Genomic DNA, 21,959 nt, shown 5'->3' with positions numbered 1-21,959 from the left:
TGACCACATCATCCCTTGCCTCAAAATCCTTGAGAAACTCCCATTTTCCAGAGTCTAAAATCCAAATTCCTTAACACAGCACTCAAGGCCTCCACGCCCCCAGCTCAGGCCCCCTTGCCCGCTGGCTCCCGTGCCCGCCCAGCCCCGCCGCTGGGGACTGCCCCCCAGACAAGCCGTGCCTCCCTCTCCCCTGGCCTTTGCCCCTCTTCCCACACCGAATGAACTTGTCCTCAACTTTCAAAGCTCAGATCAAATGTCATCTCTTTTGGGGGCGCCTGGGTGGCTCGGTCGGCTAAGCGTCCGACTTTGGCTCAGGTCACAATCTCACGGTTCGTGAGTTCGAGCCCCGCGTCGGGCTCTGGGCTGACCGCTCGGAGCCTGGACCCTGCTTCGGATTCTGTGTCTCCCTCTCTCTCCGCTCCTCCCCTGCTCACCCTCTGTCTCTGTCTCTCTCTCTCTCTCTCAAGGATAAACAGTTTTTAAAAAGTCATCTTTTTTTTTTTTAATTTTTATTTTTTTTTTAGGTCAGGGAGGGGCAGAGAGAGAGAGGGAGGGAGAGAATCCCAAGCAGGCTCCGTGCTGTCAGCCCAGAGCCCCACTCGGGGCTTGAACCCACGAATCGTGAGATCATGCCCTGTGCCAAAGTGGGACACTCGACCGACTGAGCCACCCAGACGCCCCCCGCCCCCCGCCATAGCGGGCTCTTTACAAGTTTTATTTTGTCGACTTGACCCCCTCCCCTCCCACATCAGTCTTTCCACTTGACAGACTGTAGCCACGAAGATCTACTTTGAGCCACGTTCAGCCCACTCCTGCAGCATCCGCTAACCACGCGCACGGGTGCCACTTGAAGACCAGGCCCGGAGAAGCCGGATCTTCCGCTGGGAACGGTGCTCGTGTCTGGCCTCCCAGCAGACCGAGCTTCCGGAGGGCGGAGAACCATCAATCGTGTCCGGTTTTCTGCCGCCTCGCTGGGCACCTGCCCGCATATACTTCAGTACAATACAAGCTGTACTGAAGGTGCCACAGAAAGACGCCGTCTGGAACACACAGCCCGGGAGGTGACAGGCACCGAACTCTGACTCCCCAGAGGTTTCCCGGGAAATACGAGATGACTCTAGGATGCGGGTCCGAGAGGTGGCTCCCAGCCTCAGGCTCCCGTCCCTGTGCCTCCAGAGGGGCTTCTGGACTATGCCCTCAGCTCCGCGCACCCAAGGTGCCCACGGCTATCGCGATGGCGACCAAGGTCATTGGTTTTTGGTTTTTTTTGTTTTTTTTTTTTTTTTTTTGCCACGCTTCTGTTTCTCTCGGCCGGAGCCAGCTCTGCGCTCTCGGTCAAGTCTCTGCCCACCTGCCCCGCCGCGTCTCCATGTATAGAACGTTCAGGTAGACCGGGGGACCCGTGGGGACCCTCCCGATGCCGCAGCGCAACCGGTCTCCCCAGGGGAAGATCAGGCCTCGACAAATGCTCTGTCCCAGGGCCGAGGACGGTCTGCTCGGAGACCCCCAGCCCAGCGTTCTGTCTTCCCCTGGGAGCAAAGTTCCTTCTCCTTCTCGGTCGACAACAGGGCCTTGCACCCGCCGCGCGCCGCAAAGAAGCCTCGGGAGGGCAGTTGGACCAATACTCTGACCAAGCGGGGTCCGAACCCGGCCCCGCCCGGGGCCTTGGCAGGAAAATGACTCGTGGATCTTGGAAACCGCCTGATCCCGCTCTCGGCCGGGCCCTGCGATTCTCACCCCGAGCTGCAGGGCATTTGCACACCCGGGGGATTCTGCACGCCCGGGGGATTCTGCCCCAACCGGCCTGGGCGAGAGCTGGGCCTCTGGATCCTGTGAAGAGGGAGGCGACGCTGGCCTGGGCCCTGGCTGGAAACCGCAACCCTGAATGACCGTGGATCCCGCCGTCGCCTCAGAGGCTGGAGACCTCCAAAGTCCTCCTGAGAGAAAACAGGTTCACTTAGAAAGGCTGGCATCGACGCCCCCCTGCATGGTCACAAAGGCACCACGCCTGTGTGGGTGGGGAGAGCAGGCCTGCGGGGACTCTGTATTTGCACTCAGTTTTGCCTGAAAACTCCTCTAAAAAATCACGTCTGTTAACCTTTCTTTTTCCTCTAGAAAATAATGTCTCTCGCTCTTTTTCTTTCCTCTAAAAACGAACATCTATTAATCTTTTTGTTTAAGTTGATGTATTTCTTTTCAGAGAGACAGAGATATTGTGAGTGGGGGAGGGGCAGGGAGAGCGGGAGAGGGAGAATCCCAAGCAGGCTCTGGTGGTGTCCGTGCGGAACCCGACGCGGGGCTTGAACTCACGAACCCGTGAGATCATACTGGAACCGAGATCCAGAGCCAGGCGCCGGGGCACCTGGGGGTGCTCAGTCGGTTGAGCGTCCGACTTCGGCTCAGGTCCTGATCTCACGGTTTGTGAGTTCGAGCCCCGTGTCGGGCTCTGGGCTGACAGCTCGGAGCCTGGAGCCCGCTTCGGATTCTGGGTGTCCCTCTCTCTCTGCCCCTCCCCTGCTCGTGCTCTGTCTCTCTCTTAAAAATAAACATTAAAAAAATTAAAAAATAAAAGGAGTCGGATGCTTAACCAACTGAGCCACCCGGACACCCCTGTTAATCTTTTTTCAAATGCAGGGAAGGAGGCAGCGGGTCGGTCTCAGTCAGTGACCAGCTGAATGCAAGGGCCATGGGTCTGTGCACCGCAGCCAGATCCCTTCTGGAACACGCCGGTTCTCAGATGCCCTCCCGCTCCCATCTCCATGGAAAGTTTCTGTCTGCCGGGACCAAATTCGAAACCTCCATACCCAGGCACTGAGGGCACCTTACGGTTCTGGCTTCAGAGCATCTTTCCAGGCTTAGAATCAATAATGAGGAGCCCAAACTGGAAGAACAAAAGGCCATCCCTGTCTCCTCCTCCCCCCACCCCCCAAAAAAGGGAGGCCACCCCCACCCCCGACAGCTCAGTAGGCACGAGGCGCTCTGTTAGACGCCTTTATCCCACCATCGTCGGTTCCGTGTCTCGTCTACAGGAGAAGGCCGGATGACCAGACGGGGTGTGAGCTCTGGAGGAGGCAGGAAGGGAGGCTGTACCCTGGCCTCCCCGCAGGCTCGCAGTAAAGCCTCCTCCAGGCTGTCCCTCAAGCTTGTTAGAGGGCTGTGTGGCGCTGCGGCCGGAGGGGGCAGGTGTGAGCCGTGCTCTCAGAATCCCGGCGGCTTCACCATCACCCTCCGGCTCCGTCTGGGTTCTGAAATGGACTTCCCGGTTCAGGGTGGCCTTTTCCCATTTCAAAAGCCAGAATTCTAGATACTCAAAAGTTGCTTTTTTTTTTTTTAAGTTTATTTACTTTGAGAGAGACAAAGACAGCGCAACTAGGGGAAGGGCAGAGAGAGAGAGAGAGAGGGAGAGAGAGAATGTCAAGCAGGTTCTGTGCTGCCAGCACAGAGCCCGACTCAGGACTCAAACCCATGAAATGGCGACATCATGACCGGGGCCAAAACCAAGAGTCAGACGCTCGCTCACGGAGCCACCCAGGCGCCCCTTAAGTTGTTTCTTTTGAAGCATTTAGACCAGAAGTTGGCAAACTTTCTGTAAAGCACCAGATAATCAATATTTGAGGGTTTTTTTTAAAAAATTTTTTGATGTTTTTATTTATCTTTGAGAGGGAGAGAGACAGAGAACGAGTGGGGGAGGGGCAGAGAGAGAGCAGGAGACACAGAATCCGAAGCAGGTTCCAGGCTCCGAGCTGTCAGCACAGAGCCTGACGCGGGGCTCGAACCCACGAACCGTGTGATCACGACCGGAGCCGAAGTCGGATGCTTAACCGACTGAGCCACCCAGGCACCCCTTGATATTTGAGGTGTCGCAGACCGCCTGGCCTCTGTCAAGGCTTCTCAAGTCTGCCATTATCGTGGGAAAGAAACCAGGGGCTCTCCCCAAAGGGGGGTGTGGCTGTGCTCCAATGAAACTTTATTTACAAAGACAAGTGGTGAACCAGATTTGGCCCCTCAGCGATCATTTGCTGACTCTTGCCTTAGACCAACCCCAAGGCTCCAGAAATCTCCGGAAGAGTGTAGGTCAGTGCATGTGAAAATTCTCCCACCAAGCACAGGCTGAATATAAATGCTAATGTGGGCGTGTGCACCCAAGTGTAAACGATGTGAAATCTCCACATAATGTTTAAAAGTAAAGTGATGTCAGGATTGGCTCACTCGAAGTTAAAATGCCTCCAGCCTACAACACAGACCTGTACAAATTCCAGCCCGACTGTTCCTTAATGGTCTGACCTTGAAAAAGTCGCTTCGTCTCTCTGAGCCCCCTTTCCTAACTGGGATGCTTTTTACTGTTTATTTATTTTGAGAGACAGAGAGAGAGCGAGAGAGAGAGAGAGGCAGAGAGGGAATCCCAAGCAGGCTCTGCGCTAACACCGGGTCTGATGCGGAGCTCAGATTCACAAACCTTGAGATCGTGACCTGAGCTGAAATCAAGAGTCGGACGCTTAGCCGACTGAGCCACCCAGGCGCCCCTTTTAATTGGGACACTTAACCAAGGCAGCGTAGGGCAGTGGTTAAGAGCAAGGCGTCGAGGCTCAAGAGGGTTCGGAGTTCCATCCCTGAGCGGCCGCCTGCTAACTGGTCGACCTTGCACAATTTAATGTCTCTGTGCATTAGATTCCTCACCTGTAAATTGGAGATAAATGTACATACTGGCGGCGGGGGGGGGGGGGGGGGGGTGGGGGGTTGGGGGGGGAGGGGATTCAAGGATGAAGTAGGACAGTATTTATAGAGTACTCAGCACAGTGTTGACAAAGTACTAAGCAGTAACTATGGGCTATTTAGCACAATTCCCAGTGCATAGTAAACCGTATTTCGTCGTTTCTTTTTTGAGAGGGGAGAGGGACAAGAATCAAGGAGAGTCTGGATTGCACGAGGATTCCTCAGGCTGGGAAGATTCGAATGACCCTTATTGCTGATAGGGAATAGCGCTGAAGATTCCCCACGGCGACAGTCTCTTAAAATATGTGTGAAAGGGGCGCCTGGGTGGCTCAGTCGGTCAAGCGTCTGACTCTGGTTCAGGTCATGGTCTCGTGGTCTGTGAGTTCGAGCCCCGCGTCGGGCTCTGTGCTGACAGCTCAGAGCCTGGAGCCTGTTGCAGATTCTGTGTCTCCCTCTCTGACCCTCCCCCGTTCATGCTCTGTCTCTCTCTGTCTCAAAAATAAATAAACATTAAAAAAAATTTTTTTTTAAAAATGCTACTTCCTTTCTTGACCTCCACTCCCTGCTTCCCCACCTCCCCCCACTGCAGTGATTTCCCCAGTTTCCTGGAAGGTTCTCCAGAAAATCTCAAAAGCTTTGTCTATATTTAAGTCTCCAATTTCTTTCCCCCCTTCTCTTAAACCCTCTCCAGTCAAGCTTTGATCTGCCACTCCGCCATAACTGCTCTTGTCAAGGCCACCGATGGGCTCCACGCTGCCAAATGTGATCAGGGCTCAAACCTCATCATCCTCGAGGCTTTCTTCCCTGGGCTCCCAGGACACCCCACTCCCGGCTCCCCTCCCCCCCTCGGTGGCTGCTCCTTCTCTGTCTCCTTCGATGATTCCTCCACTTCTCCCCATCCTCTTCAAGCCAGCGTGACCCAAGGCACTGACCTTGTACATCTGCTCTTTCGTACGTACACGCACATCCTTGAGGACCTGGTCCGCTCTTGTGATTTTTTTTTTTTTTATAATTTTTTTTTCAAAGTTTATTTATTTTTGGGACAGAGAGAGGCAGAGCATGAACGGGGGAGGGGCAGAGAGAGAGGGAGACACAGAATCGGAAACAGGCTCCAGGCTCCGAGCCATCAGCCCAGAGCCTGATGCGGGGCTCGAACTCACAGACCGCGAGATCGTGACCTGGCTGAAGTCGGACGCTCAACCGACTGCGCCACCCAGGCGCCCCCGCTCTTGTGATTTTAAATATCATTTATTTACAAATTTGTGTCTCTCACCAGTTTGGTGTTGGAGATCCGGCGTCTTGAATCTAGACACACAGGTCTCACCATCTACTCAACACCTCCATTTGCTTGGCTGTTGGGTATCTCGAACTTCGCCATGTCCAAACTGAGCAACTTGATCTTGCCCTACACTCCCACGGCCACAACACCTGTTTCGGGTAAGGACCTGTTCAGGGTAACACCTGGGTATTATGGTGGTCTTCTTTTTCTCTCACAAAACGTGGGCTCTACCTTCAGAATAGGTCCAGGCTCTGACACGTCTCACCACCTCCACGGCCACACCATTTCAAGCCACCGTCTTCTCTCCCAGGGACTGTGTCAGTCCCTGTGGTAGCCTTGCCCCTATGGTCTCTTCCCCACACAACAGCCACAGGAATGCTGTTAAAAGCTAAGGGAGATTATGTCATCCTTCCCCTTGAACCCTCCCGATGTTTACCCATCTCACCCAGTAAAAGCCAAAATCCTACCATAGCTTATAAGACATTGCACTTTTTGGCCTCCATCTGACCTCATCTCCTGTCCCCTCTTGGTGCCCCTGAGCCATTACTCTGCTCCTGTCACGCAGCCTCCTTCCAGCTCCCTAAACCTGTCTTTGCTGTCCCTCTGTCCGGAATGCTCTTCTCCCAGATATCTTCTTGGCTGGCTCCCTCAACGCCTTCATGTCTTTGCTCAGATAAAAGCCTCCCTGAGGTTTTCCCTGATGATCTTATTTAAAATTGCATTCTTGCCCCACGCTACACTCCCCAGCCTCCTTCCCAGATTCATCCTTCTCCTTAACATCCATTACTTTATATTATACTGTATAATTTACTTATTTCTTGTGTTCCTTGTCTGCCTCTCCCACTGACTCTCTCACCACAAGACTATAAACCCCATGAAGGCAGGGGTGTGTTTTGTTCACTGCTCTATCCCACTGCTTAGAAAAATGCCTTTCACTTGGTAGGTATTAAGTATCTAGATGGGTGGATGGATGAATGGATGGATGGATGGATGGGTGGATGGGTAGATAGGTGGTGCGTGGATGGTGTATGGATGGGTGTATAGATGGATGGATGGACGGATGGGTGGGTGAATGGATGGATGGACAGATGAATGGATGGGTGGATGGGTGGATGGGTGAATGGATGGATGAGTGAATGGATGGATGGATAGATGGGGTGGATGGATGGATGGACAGATGGATAGATGAGATGGGTGGATGAGATTAACGGACGAATAGGTGAGATGGATGGATGAACAGGTTGGAGACTACCTAGGAGCAATATTGTGATTTGTAAGAAATATATACATTTGGTCATTCATTTGGAGGACCAAAATATATTTTTCATTATATATTTGGTCTTCATCCACAGTTGCTGGCTTACAGCTCCCCAAACCCTTGGAATTTCCTGAGTGTTAAGAGCAATGGGTAAACCTTGTGTTTTAATATTTAGTCTCGTCCTCAGTTCCTGAAAATGCTTCAGAGCCTTAAAGGTGAACCGGGTGCCTTATTATTTACAGCATGTGCTGTGTCCGCAGGAGGTGGGCTTGGGGAAACACCTAAGGATGGGGGCTGGTTGCCAGGGAAACCAACCGTGCGTAGAGACTGATTTCCTGGGAGGGGAGAGGGGCTGAAGGTTGAATCAACCAATGGCCAAGGAATTAAACAATCGTGCCTCTGTAATGCAGCCTCCGTAAAACCCCAAAATGGAGAGGGTTCAGCGAGCTTCCAAATCGGGGGAGCCAGAACACCTCCACCGGCCACCATGTTGGGGCCCACACTTTAGCTAGGACAGAAGCTCCTTTGTTCAGGTCCTCGCCCTACATATCTCTTCATCTGGCTGTCCATTCATATTCTTTCATTTCCTTTGTAATCAGCATAGAAGTTGGACGAAATACGCTACGTGGATATAGGGAAGGACAGGTGTCTTCCTTTCTGAACAAGCGCATTCAGGACTCCTGTCTCTTCATGGGACACCTGGTCAAAAATGGCAGTGTGAGCGTGACGCGTGGGGGGAGATCTTGGGGTGTGTCCTCGCAGAGATTACTTTCGCTCACTCCTGGTCCCTTCTTCACGGTTCCAAGAATTCTTCCCAGTGTGCTCCCATCTTAGCCAGTCTTACTGGTGGTTGGTCAACGTCTGCAAAACAGGCTCATGAATCAGTCAGGTTAGCCTAGAGTTTTCTTATGGTGGAACAGTCAAGCATTTTCTACCTTAATGTGTTGGTTACACACACACACACACACACACACACACACACACTCATGTTGGAGTTGGGTTCAAGAACCCAAAAGACTAGACTTCTTGGTTTTCAGCCATGGGAATGGTCTTTTAGAAAACTCATTCTCCTCCCATTATGGCTTCAGTCAGTAGTGAGGCAGAAGCTGTATTCATTGAAGTGATGTAAGAAACTAAATTAAGTCCAGCAAGCTATGGGTTGTGGTCCTCCTTTTTAAGAAATCTAATTTTGGGGGTGCCTGGTGGCTCAGTCGGTTGGGTGGCTGACTTCAGCTCAGGTCATGATCTCGCCGTTCTGAGTTTGAGCCCTGTGGGGTGGGGGGGGGGGGGCCCTGTGCTGACAGCTTGGAGCCTGGAGCCTGCTTCGGATTCTGCGTCTCCCTTTCTCTGCCCTCCCCGCCTCATGCTCTCTTTCTCTCAAAAATAAACATTAAAAAAATATATAAAAATGAAGGAGTTTTTTTTTAAAAACTTTAATTCTAAATGCTCTGTGTAGTTACGTACAATTTGGAGAAGACACGTGCTCTAAACGTGGCCCAACCTCAGCTTAAATTAACATGCATATTTAAGTCTCCTTGGCCCCCGACCCCATCTGTACACACAGAAACTCTTATCTCTCGCACATTTCCCTTCCGTCCCGAGTAGTTCCGGAGCCGCCAAGGATTACCATGGGCCAGTGCTGGACTTCGACCATCATTAAATTTCCCTGCCCTGAGTTTTCCTAGTTGGACACTTGTTTTTTGCCTCTGCTAAACCAAGGTTCCGTGGAGGCAGCTCGACTGGCGAGGACAAAGAGGAAACGGGAATAGTTTACTCACGTCTGTGGCAATAATTAGAATCTTCCAGAAGGTTCACCTGGGCGTCCAGCCATGCCAGGGCTGGCATGTGGCTCGCGTTCCACACCGGGTCCTTCTGTGTCTCTCGTGCGGCCTGGAGTACTGCCAGCAAAGAGGCGCCCCGTGGGTGTCTGTGCATTGAATACCACAACGAGTGGTCCCTCTGGCTGGAGATGCACACAGCCGGGGTGCGCGCAGGGCTCAGTGAGGTGATGCGGCAGAGACGTGAGCCCAGGATTGCACACGCACGTAGCAGAATCGGGAGCCTACCCAGGAGTAGGTACCCCTGTCAGGGTCTCCCACAGCCCCCTGTGATCCTTGGGTGGTACCTTCCACCTCTCTTCCTTGTTAATGGCTCATCTGGGGTTTGTCCCCCTGCTGGGTCCCCAGGGCCATTAGAGCAGAGACTGTGTCTTTTCTCGCGACGACCTGGCTTGTACTGCATGACAGGCAAGACGCTTTCGAATACTAAGCCTCGTGTCTCATAGTTTACCCCCAAATCTTCCGCTGGTTATTAAGAAGCTAGACTATATGGGGCTCCTGAGTGGCTCAGTCGGTTAAGCGTCCAGCTCTTAGGTCATGATCTCACAACTCGTGAGTTCAAGCCCTACCTCCGGCTCTTTGCTGACAGCGCGGAGCCTACTTGGGATTCTTTTTCTTACTCTCGCTCTCTGCCCCTCCCCCGCTCATGCTGTCTCTCTCAAAAATGAACACTAAAAAAAAAAAAGTTAGGGGGGCTCAGTCAGTTGAGCGTCCGACTTCGGCTCAGGTCATGATCTCGCGGTTTGTGAGTTCAAGCCCCACATCAGGCTCTGTGCTGACAGCTCAGAGCCTGGAGCCCGCTTGGGATTCTGTGTCTCCCTCTCTCTCTGCTCCTCCCCCCCCCCTCATGCTCTGTCCTTCTCTCTCCTTTAAAAATAAATTTAAAAACATTTAAAAAATTAAAAAAAAAGAAGTTAGAAGATGTACCCAAAGAGTAAAAGTATATTGATGCAGTAAGAACACCTCATTCCTTAAAAGCAAAGTTTCCCAAACTTGGCTGTAGAATGGAATTATTTGGGGATCCTGCAACACCCCCCCCCAGTCCAGGTCATACCCCAGATCAATTAAATCCCAGTCCCTAAGAGCAAGCGGGACTCACCTGCTCATCAGTATTTGTCACAGCTTCCCAGGCACTTCCAACATGCAGACAAGTTTGGGAACACTCCCTTCAGCCCTCGGACCCTGTCGCGACCTCAGCTGATTAAAATCTAAGGGGCCACCTGGGTGGCTCAGCCACTTGAGCGTCTGACTCTTGATTCCAGCTCAGGTCATGATCCCAGGGTTGTGGGATCGAGCCCTGCATTGGACTCCATGCTGAGTGTAGAGCCTACTTGAGATTCTCTCTCTCTCTCTCTCTCTCTCTCTCTGCCCCTTCCCTGCTCACACCCTATCTCTAAAATAAAAAAAAATAAATTTAAATTTAAAACAGTTAAATAGAAACTGTGAATGAATGAATGAATGAATTCATGAGCCTTCACACCTTCGGCAAAGGCTTGTGTGTCCCTTGTCAGGGTCTCAGTCAGTGGCTTTGCTGCCCAGTCTTATTTCATACTCTCTGTATAATTAAAGAGGAGTTTTTGAAATTCTCCTCTATGTGGTAGTTTTCACTTCTGTTTTTAAAGCTAGATATTGAACGTCCCCAAATAAGAGAGGCTAGAGCTATCAACCGTTTTTTTCAAATAAAAATCCTTTTCCCAACTCATTTGGAATGCCACCTCAGGTCGTCCAACACAGGTTTGTGGCACCCTTATGGCGTGCCAGGTGCTGCGGGAGGCTGGGGACTCATCCCTGCCCTCCCAGAGGGTACATCGTACTGGAAGATGGACGGGGAATACCTAAGTGAAATATGTGATTTCTAAAGCATGTGCTCAGCGCCTTGAGAGAAAACAGCGGGGTTCTGGAAAGAGGAGGGGCCTAATTTAGCTGAGGGGCGTGGGCAAAGTCCTCTCTCTGAAGAAAGGACAGTTCTGATCATGTATTTGTGTATGCGTCTACCGACCCAGCATTCGCCTCCTGGGAGGCTCTAGGAAGACGGGGACCACGTCTGCTTTCCGCACCCCCTTCCTACCTCCTCCTTCAGGAACGGGCTTCTCCGACAGCCCCACCCCTGGATGGTCAGCTTGTGGTGCCGGGTGAGTTGCCTCAGCTCCTGCTCCGGCTCCTTGGCGAGTGTCCTCAGTGCCTCGGCTATCTCTGCCCTCGTCCCCTCCTCCAGGTGCTTCCGGCTCTGCAGGAGGCTTTGCACGTCTTGCAAAGGTGACAAGCCAGCCCCAGCAGCACCCGGCACCCGGACACCTTTGCTCACGGACAGGACTGAGCCTTCAGCTGCTCTCTGCAGCCCTCCGGCCCTCCAGAAGGGGAGACGGCTTATGGCCGTATTGACCTATAGCCATGAAGCCAAAATTGGCTTTGGCCATCTGGGAGGCACAAAGTCCCTTGACCTTCTTGATGAGTCTGACACACCTATCAACGCACACAACACTGATTTCAGACAGCCTTATTTCTTCAAAAGCTTTGTACTCCGTCGTTGTTTCCATAGGCACCAGTCTGCTGGCTCTTTCTCTGGCTGCCATATTGCTTCTATTTTCTAAGACACTCGTCAACATGTTGGCGACAGCAGCGGCTGCCCCCAGGCCCAGCCCCACCGCTGAGAGCATCAGACTCCGCCCTACTGTCACGGGTACCAGGGCCAAACCCAAGATGCTTAAGACGCCAGAGACGGCGTCTGAGGCGCCGGCCACCAGGCTGGTCTTGGCGAGCATCTTATGGGTCGCGTCCACTTGGTCGGCAATAGCGTGCAGCTCTCTGATGCTCTTTTCCAGCTTCTACTTCTGCAAGGGGAAACAGAAGAGAAACGCTTTTTCCTCCTCGGATAGGTTTCCTGGCACGGATGCTTCCTTATACCGTGTCAGCTCTTCCGTCAGGATGTACAGTTCGTATCATTTGGTTCGTTTTCCAGCTCTAGGGCAGGCTCAGCAGTAAGCTAGAAACTTCTGGTAATCGGAGTTCTCTAACACATTCAGGGAGCAGGGCCCTGAGAATCAAGGTATAAGCAGGGAGCGACGTGACCGGGGACCCCGGGGACCCCGGGGACCGTGTGTTTATAGGAGGAGACACAGTTCAAGCGATCGTGCTGTGCGTCCAGAACGGCTTCCCAGTCCATTCACCCATGGACAGCTCGCTTTCTTCTGCCCATAATGGAGACTGATGTGATGAATAAAATGTACCCTGAAAGCATTGACTGACTTCTGTAATCTTTTCTTAATGAATATATATACATATTCATATGTGTATGAATATGTATGTATATGTATATGTATATGTATATGTATATATGCATACATATAAAACTTAAACACTAATAACAGATTGCAAACAATTCTATCCAGGGAAATAAGAGTCCTAACAGCCTATATATAGAGGAGGTGGCTTGATTTTCTTTTTTGATGTTAAAAGGGGATCTACCGGGAAATTGTGGTTGCTTCTGGGCAAAAGAGCCGGGCAGCTGGGAAAAGGTTTGAGGGAGATTTACTTTTAACCTTTGCCCTTCTGTTCCTTTTGAGTTTTGTATCGTGTGTGGGTAATCGAATTATTTCAGGAAATTAATCGAATAGCCTATACTTCCAAAGAAAAAGGAGAGAGAACCTTCAGTGAGACCCTGATTATAATGTAATATCTTCCATAGAGGAGGGCCAATGGTGTACTATCCGTCTTGCCAGCGTTGTATTATTTGGGGAACGTGGTCGCACCCAGACACAGAAGCTTCTGCTCTGTTCGCTCGCGAACAGGCAAGGAGGAGAAGCATGTAATCCTAAGAAAAAGTGGTGGAGAAGAAAGAAAATGTCCCGCTGAGAAAATTCTCTCCATTAACTCAAATGTTCCCTATGCTTTGGAGACGAGACTGCCGTCATTCAATTTTCCCGTGGAATCCCTTTGGTCCAGCTCCTGGAACACCAGAGTTTGGCAGGGTCTTTGAGAAAACCACCCTTCTAAGTGAAATTATCTGATAGGATCGGGAGCTTCCCAAGGGGACCCTGCTGGACGGCACAGGATGCTCTAACTGGCTTTTTGTGGCACGTAACAGAATCTGACTCGGATGCCCCCTAGGTTTGTTCCTGTCTGTCTACAACAGACTGGGCACGGGTTTAAGGAATACCGTAAGCCATACTGGAGAGGAGGTGTTTGGGAAAGAAGGCAGAGCTCGTGGAAAAACTATACTGAGGCCAAGCAGCCCCAAGGCCTCCATAAAGAGCCCCTTGACAATCTCTTTGCTCCTTGGGCAAAGCCTCAGGTAGACCAGCCAAGTGACCCTTGCCCAGGGAAGCGGGAGGGGCCTTTGGACATCCTTCCCCGTCACGACATCACTCTCGAAAAAAAGGCTTGCTCACAGGTGCCTGGGTGACTCAGTCGGTTAAGCGTCTGACTTTGGCTCGGGTCATGATCTCACGGTCGGTGAGATCGGGCCCCGCATCGGGCTCTGTGCTGCCAGCACCGTGCTTGCTTTGGATCGTCGGTCTCCCCCTCTCGCTGCCCCTCCCCCACCGGCTCTCACTTTCAAAATAAATACACTTAAAAACACAAAGAAGCGAATCTTGAGGACAGATCACAAAAAAACAAAATAAAAATAAATTAAAAAAAAAAAAACGGCTTGCTCGGAGTTTTCTTTGGGACGTCTCTGTACGCCTAGGAGTCCAGCCCCCCTCTAGCCTGTCTCAGATCTATAGGGTGTTGGTGGAAGGCTCCCCAGATCATCCGTCCATAGAGGGCAAAGGCATCCACGCCCCTGCCGTTACTGGAAGGACGTCCAGACCACGTTCACACTATTTCGACACACGTGTAGGCTACATCGGCCTGTGATGTCCTCTGCAGGCCTGACACGGAAGGAAAGCGGCCACCTGCCTCGTTTGCTCCCTCAGTCACAGAGGAGAACGCTGGCCCAAGGGCGAGGTGACCTTCCCTACATGACAACCCAGTTTGCGATGGAATTAGGATAAGAACCCGGGACTCCAGTTTTCCAGAAGCTTCTGGCCGGCCCCACCTGCCGGTCGAGACTACTATTCCCCTAAGAAAGAGAAAACCATCTCTCTGTCCGGGCACCGTGCAAGTGACCTAATTAACTTTGGTCCGAGCGGGGGTTCTCAGCCAGCAGCCCATGGGAAGGACTCTGTTCTGAGCCGCTTCAGGATGAACCGGCGCCGTGAGGTGGGGTCGGAAGAGCAGAAGAGGGACGGACAGGTGGAGGGAGGCTGGGCCAAGTTCTGTGAGGATGTGTAAATCCTTCCCCCCAGCCCCCCGTTTCTGCACATTTCCGGTTGCAAAGGGAGGTAACGCGTGATGAACACTTCAGCCCACTTAGTTGGAACCCATTTGTGTGTTTCCTACTGTGAGGCTGATGAGAGCCTAGCGACGGAATTTGGATATTAACAATCAGATTTCCTGCCCTTGTGCAGATGTCCTGAGTGTCAGGTCTCTGCCCGACGCTGTTCTAGAGGCCGGGATTATGGCGCTGAGTATGGCAGCCCAAACCCCTGCCCTCCCAGAATGCACATTCTAGGGATTCCCTGCCCGCCCCCGCCCCCACCCCCGACACATCCCTGTTCTAGGATTACCTGTCCAAACCACTCCTCTCCCCCAGCCTTCCCAGGCCTCTGGGTGAAAGAGTATGCATCGCGTGTCTTCTCTGCTCATCTTGTCCCGGAGATATTTACTGATGTGCCCGCAAAAGGGACTATCTAGTTATAATTGGGGGGATAAGAAAAACAAAGTTGGAAGACATCAAAAATCTTAACGTCTATGGGGTGCCTGGATGGCTCAGTCGGTTAAGCATCCGACTCTTGATTTCAGCTCAGGTCATGATTTCCTAGTTTGTGGGATTTGTGGGATCGAGCCCTGCGTCAGGCTCAGCGTGGAGGGTGGAGCTTGCTTGGGGCTCTCTGTCTCTCCTTCTCTCTCTGCCCCTCCCCCACTGATTCTCTCTCTCTCTCTCTCTCTCTCTCTCCCCACTCTCCTTGTCTATCAAAATAAATAAACTTTAAAAAATCTTAACATCTCAAAAATTTCATAGCTTTTTGGCCTAAGGATTTTGACCAAACAATTAAACTCTGCTAGAGGTGGTAGCTCTAGCTAGCTAGAAGGTGGTAAAACAGGCGATTTCTCAGGTTTCTGGTGGCAAAGCAGATTGGCCAAAGACTTAGGAAATCGTGATCTTAACAGATGAAGTCACCAAGCCTTCTGATAATCATCCAATAAGCCAACGACAGGCACAGGATGGTCAAGGTCATGTTATTTATGTCACTGTAAATTTGAAGGCAAGGGAGAGACCATTCTGTCCAACCCTCTACCATCTACAGTCCCGGCAGGATTGTCCAGTCTCTGCCGAAGCCTCCGCAGAGATGAGTCCATTGGCTGGCTGGTTGTTTCAACCAGGCAGGTGAGGGTGACAGGTGTCACTCCAAAAGACGCCGCTTTGGGATACTGATTGATTGGAGCTGAAGGCACTTGAAATACAAAGGCAGGAAAGAGGCGTTCTCTGAACTCCCCTCATCTGCCTAAAGACATATCCCGCGAGAGGTGCTCTGATGTCTTAGATGCCCCCTGGGGGTGTCCACAGCCTCTTGTCACAGGGGACTGGAAGTCGACACCACACTCAGACCCACTTTGTCACAAGCTATCATACCTACTGCCTGTTCTTCTAAGGGCCCATTCTTCTTTCTTGGAAAGCATTTATTCCCCCCTAAGAGGCCTACCCCCTTTTTTCCTATTAAGTTGGTATTTAAGGGGGGTCTGGGTGGCTCAGTAGGTTAAGTGTCTGACTCTTGGTTTCAGCTCAGGTCATGATCTCACGGTTTTGTGAGTTCAAGCCCCGTTTCAGGCTCTGTGCTGACAGCATGGAGACTGCTTGGGATTCTGTGTCTCCCTCTCTCTCTGCCCCTTCCCTGCTCACGCTCTTTCTCTCTCTCTCTCTCTCAAAAATAAATAAATAGGGGTGTCTGGGTGGCTCTGTCGCTTAAGCGTCCGACTTCAGCTCAGGTCATGATCTCGCCGTTCGTGGGTTCGAGCCCCGCGTCGGGCTCTGTGCTGACAGCTCAGAGCCTGGAGCCTGCTTCGGATTCCGTGTCTCCCTCTCTCTCTGCCCCTCTGCCGCTTGTGCTCTGTCTCTCTCTCGCTCTCTCAAAAATAAATAAACATTAAAAAAATTAAAAATAAATAAATAAAAATTTTAAAAAATTGGCATTTAAGACTGAATTCTCAGCCACCTTGGGGAATCATTTTCCCCCTCAGCCACTCCCCACGTGTACGCGAGGCCACGCACGTTCATTTTTCTCTCGTCAGTCTCTTATGACAGGGCCTCAGGCTAAGAACGCAGAAGGGGAGAGGGACAATGAGCGTCCCCCCCGCACGGGCAGCGCGGCACACTGGCCCCCGTTTAAAGACGCTTCTGCCGCGGCTTTTTCTTTTGCTCAAAAACCGCTTGGACACAAATCACCCCCACGGCTGCAACATAACCATCGACTTGGCTCACCCACTTCCGGTTGGCTTCAAGGGCATGTCCTTTTCCACGGGCTTTGGATAACGTATCGCCGCCGTGTGTGCTGGTTTTAAACCGTAATATTACACGACAAGCCTTTTCCATAGCGCTCCTCCGCGCTGCGTGGCAAGAGGGGGCCGCACCTCGTGGCCCATCGGGGTTGCCGTGGTCTTGTCACCCCTATGAGTCCGCCTGTGTGTAATGGCACCAAGCCCGTCCTGTTTGCAGCGGCGGCTCTGGCCAGCGGCCGGGGCCGGTGACGGGCTCCCGTGTCCCCGTCTGCTTCCTGGCTTCCTGCGGTTCCGGGTGTGAGGGCGCACACGCAGGGGCCGGGAGCTCCTCGTGATTCTCGTTACGCTTCATGAAGGCAGTTATCCGCTGTCCTAGTATGTGCAGATACAGGCCACTGAGGAGGGCTCAGGACATATCCCTGCTTAAATCCGAGGATCTGCTACGTTCCTATCCCATGGCACGGGGTGGCACCCCCGTGGCACGGTGTGAGCGCCTTGAAGCGAGATTTGTTACTTCTTGACGCGTCAGGCTGGCATTGTTTCCTGGTTACTTCAAATTGTTTTCATGCTATTGTGAATAGTATCTTTTAACGTGTGTGTGTGTGTGTGTGTGTGTGTGTTTAAGTAGTCTTGATGCCCAGTGCAGAGAGCCCACCGTGGGGCCTGAACTCACGACCCTGAGATCAAGACCTGAGCTGAGATCGAGTCAGACGTGCAACCGACAGAGCCACCCAGGCGCCCCTAATGTTGTGTTTTCTAACCTGCTTTGTTGCTCAACAGAGATATTGTTCGTCTTTAATACTCCTCTGGGCTTCACTGAAGTTTTACTAATTATAATAGCTGTCGAATGAATGCTTCGTGAATACATAATGCTGGGTTTCTTTCTTATTTTTTTTTTAAGACTCATATTCCTTATTTTGGATCTATGCCTTATTGGGTTAGTTTGAAATCTTAAATTACTTAATTTTATGGATCCTAGTATTTCACTGTTGGCAGCTGGCTTACAAAAACCACTCACTGTTCATCGTGATAAGGTGTGTGTTTTATTCCTATATTTCAATATTTTTCTTAGGATTAGGTGCTGAATTTTCAGACTCTAATGAGATGATCATAATTTTCCTTTTTTATCTATCCCATGAATAAGGTGTATGATGTGCGTAAATTTCCATATATCGAATTGTCCTTCTGTTCCGTGAAGAACCCAACTTGGTCATTGCAGGGTTTTGTATCAGCCTATTATAGATTTACATTCCCTACTGTATTCAATATGTTTATCTCAGAGTCATAAATATTGAGCTATGGTTTCCCTTCCAGGTAATCAAGGCTTATTATCAGTGTTATATTCACATCGTAGAATATGCTCACTTGCATGCTGTGATTTTTGTTTCTGGGGCAATTTGTATGACGTGAGAATTGCTTGTTTTCTGGAAGCTTAAAAGAATCTGCAGATTGTCTTGTTTGCCACATCTTCATCAGGATGCTTTTGATTTTTTTTAAGTGTATTTATTTTTGAGAGAAAGAGAGTGCACACACACGCAAATGGGGGAGAGGGAGAGAGAAAGAATCCCAAGCAGACGCCGTGCTGTCTGCGCAGAGCCAGACGTGGGTTTCTATCTCATGAACTGTGAGGTCTTGACCTGAGCTGAAATCAAGAGCCAGATGCTTAGCTGACTGGGCCACCCAGGCACCCCTAGAAGCTTTTCATTTTTAAAGGTTTTTAATGTGGTTGATAAATGTTTCTCTTTCCTGTGCCTGAAACCTGGCCCCAGCCCTCGCCCACACCTCCTCTTTTTTGAAGACTTAAAGGGTAATAACGAAATCCTAGCTATTTCAAACTCACTTGTTCTCATTTTCTATAAACAGGCATTTCTTGTGTTCTTCGCAAAGACTTTCACAGAGGAAGAAGTACGATGGCCAACGGACACATGTAAAGATGCTTAACATCATTAGCAGCCCCCAAAATGAATATCTAGACCACAGCAAGATACCATCTCCTTGACCACTTTGGCAAAAGCGAAAAGAATAAAAGCATCCCGTGTTGCTGAGAAAGAGAGAGGGGAGAGAATGTGTATTCTCAGGCACTTTGTTGGAGCATAAAGTGATAGAACTTTTGGAAGGACGATTTGGAGTAGCTCAGAACACAGAACGTGCATATGCTGAGGCTCACATCCCCCCTCTAGAAATTCACCCCACGCAAACACAACAGCACATACAGAGAAGGGTGTGTGATAAAAACCTTCACTAGTGCCTTGAGGTGGTCAAGAGAAATGGAAACAATTTGCAATATCCCTGGAGGGGGACTGTTCCCATGAAAACACACCAATATAAAAGAAAGACTTATGGACACAAAGAAGAATGAAACCAATCTATACGAACCGACCTGGAAGGAAGACCCAGAATGCGTTAAGAAAAAAAATTGAAGAACATAGTCTCGATTTTTAAAAAGATTGTATATGCAGTGGTCTAGGACCACGGCGGGGGGGGGGGGGGGAGGGGGAATTTCTGGGTGGAGCTACACCCAGCGGTGAGCAGGCTCAGCCCGGGGGAGAGACGCTTAGGGGACGGACGACCCACACCTGTACCTTCCCCTCATCTGTCTTACCGAAACGTGCTGCAGAAATCACATGCTGCTTTCACAACGAAAACCAGTGAACTAAAAACAATGAGGCATAATGAGGCATCTTTATTCCTCACCCCCCTGGTCACGACAAACTCGCCAGCTCGCTTTGGTAAAGGCATTTAGCACAGGCAATACCGCCGGGCACATGCCGAGGCGAGCAAGAGTCGGGCACGTTAACGTCGTTAAGTATCAATATTGTCGTCTTTTAAAACACTCCACACGTGACAAGCGTTCCTAACCTGTTGTGCTGACCTTTTGGGTCCTTTTCATTCCAGGATACCTCTTGTATGCAGAACAGTATTCAAATCCGGCTGAGAATCGCCGGTGTCGGTGGGGCTCACGCAGGTGTTATATCGTGATCTGGATACATATTCTGATTTGGGGTTTATAAAATATCGGCCCTGTGGCTAAGGGGCCCTGGATGCTGTTGGTCAAATTGTGAGACGGGTGTGAGCCAGATTGTGGGGGAAATAGGGTAGGAATGAGACCTTAGACCCTCAATTTCGCTTTAGGAACTGGGATCACACACACTCGGGGCCCCGAGTCACTTGCCAATCTCCCGCATCTTCCATTATAGGTTGAGAGAGGGAGCTGTAGTCAGAGGAATCTACTGAGAAAAGGGGGGTGTTACCTGGGTAGATTCCAGGTGATGGTGTAGTCATAGAGCTTCAAGGCCCCCTTCACGCCTGTCTCTCTACAGGTGACAACGGGTCTTGAGCCAGAAGAGACATAGTTTCACCTCCTAAAGAAGAAAAGAGACCCCACAGTTAGGTTGGGGGAGGGGGGGAGGGTGTCTTCACCCAGAGCTGAGACCCAGTGAGTCAGACCTAGGAATTGGTAAACATATGGAATCTATGGAAGGCGGTGAGACTAGAAGCCGGGAAAGAGCCAAGAATAGAACCCTGGCAAGTGCCAATATTATAGAGGAAATTGGGGAATGAAAGGGCTCCCCTAACGACTCGAGGAGGAAGTTGCCTGAGAGATAGAAGCAGAGGGAAGGCCCCAGAACAGAGATAATGTCTCCGTTATCCTGTGATGCTGCTGGAACTTCTGGATAAATGGATACCGGACGACTGGAGCAAGTTGTCAACTTCTCTTGGCAATTACTCAAAAGCAACAAGGAAAGGACGGAGGCATCATCTATTAGAAACCGTGAGAAATAGGTAACGTTTTTTCCCACTTTGCCAAACGCAAGAAAAATGAGCAGGGCTTTGGCAGGAAAAGGAGAGATGATGCCAGTAATTGCAAAGAAAAATGCCCCTCTTCAAGGTGAAGGGCATTCCCGAAGTGCAGAAGTAAAATCCCTTTTTAAAATGGTGAGAATAAAGTGTGCGGGTTGGCACCAAATCGGGACTGGCTCCAAGAATCAATGCACTAAATGAGGAAAGCCGGTGAGACGAGCTGAATCTGGAGGAGGCAGTTTGTCCTTGAGACGAGAGGAGAAGAGGGTCAGTGTTGTGAACAGTTTGAAAACTGCCCGATTCCCCTGCTTGGGGGAAACAGAAACAGAAACTCGTGCAGAACGCCCCAGATCAGAAAGAACAGCTCTGTTGCCATAGAACACAGTCCTGACTTCTTCCTTATTTCAATCTCCCATAAATAGCTGGTCCATGAAAGCAAGCAACCCAAACAAGGTCTCCACAAAAAAAATATTAACCCACCAACAACAATCGACCCAACTGAAGAGCGGGTTAAGGACCTGAGTAGACATTTCTCCAAAGACGACATAAAAATGGCCAATAAACCCACGAAAAGATGCTCCACATCACTCATCATCAGGGAGATGCCAACCCAAACCACAATGAGAGACCATCTCATACCTGCTAAGATACAGATTGTAAAGAGAGAGAGAGAGAAAGAGAGAGAGAGAGAAAATAACAAGGGTTGGCAAGAGCGTGGAGAAACTTGTGCATTGCTAGGGTATTGAATGTAAAATGGTGCAGCCAACGGGTATGTCAGTTACCCCCCAAAATTAAAAGTAGAATTACTATATTTCCAGCAATCCACTGCCTGGTAGATATGCAAAAAGACCCTGAAAGCAGGGTCTCCGGCAGATATGTGTAAACCCGTGTTTACGGCAGCATTAGTCATAGTAGCCAAAAGGTAGAAACAACACAAATGGGTAAGTAGAGAAACATAACATGTGGGATATGGAATAGATATACAAAATATACCATGGCATATGATTCGGCCTTAAGAAGGAGTGAAATTCTGCCCCATGCCACACCACAGATGAACCTTGAAGACGTTACGCTTGGCGGAATGAGTCAGACACAAAAGACAAATGTTGTAGGATTCCATTTATATGCGGGTGCTGGAGGAGTCAAGTTCACAAAGATGGAGGGTAGAAAAGTGGTCGGCAGGAGCTGAGGGGTGGGGCGGGGAGGGGGGAGCAGGAATGGGGAATTAGTGCTTAATGGACACAGAGTTTCAGTGTGGGAAGATGAAAAAGTTTTGGAGATGGGTGCAAAAGAATGTACATGTACTTAATACTGCTGAAGGGTACACCTAAAAAATGATTAAAATGGTTCGTTTTATGCTGCCTATATTTTACCACAATAAAACATATATATAGGTTCAAGGTCCAAATGGAAACTGGACAAAGAAAATCAGAAAGAAATGGCAGATAAAGAACACTCACCAGAAAGGTGTTGCCAAAAAGCTGATGAAAATGATCAACAATTCTTTTGCGATTCATTTTCTTAAAGCGAG

At 50.3% G+C, this 21,959-nt stretch overlaps 1 protein-coding gene across 1 annotated transcript; it reads right to left on the bottom strand.

Annotated features, from left to right (window-relative positions):
* Positions 1-824: 824 nt before the first annotated feature.
* APOL5 (apolipoprotein L5) lies at positions 825-17,652 on the bottom strand. The gene is given in 4 exon segments (XM_047867352.1): positions 825-1,040; positions 11,157-11,466; positions 11,468-12,002; positions 17,646-17,652. Coding segments are annotated over 4 exon segments (1,068 nt in total).
* Between the last annotated feature and the right edge of the window lie 4,307 nt (positions 17,653-21,959).

This window comes from Prionailurus viverrinus, chromosome B4 (genome assembly GCF_022837055.1).
Source record: "Prionailurus viverrinus isolate Anna chromosome B4, UM_Priviv_1.0, whole genome shotgun sequence".
NCBI lineage: Eukaryota > Metazoa > Chordata > Mammalia > Carnivora > Felidae > Prionailurus > Prionailurus viverrinus.
The sequence above is the reverse complement of the archived record's forward strand: the minus strand, read 5'-3'. Positions and strand labels throughout refer to the sequence as shown.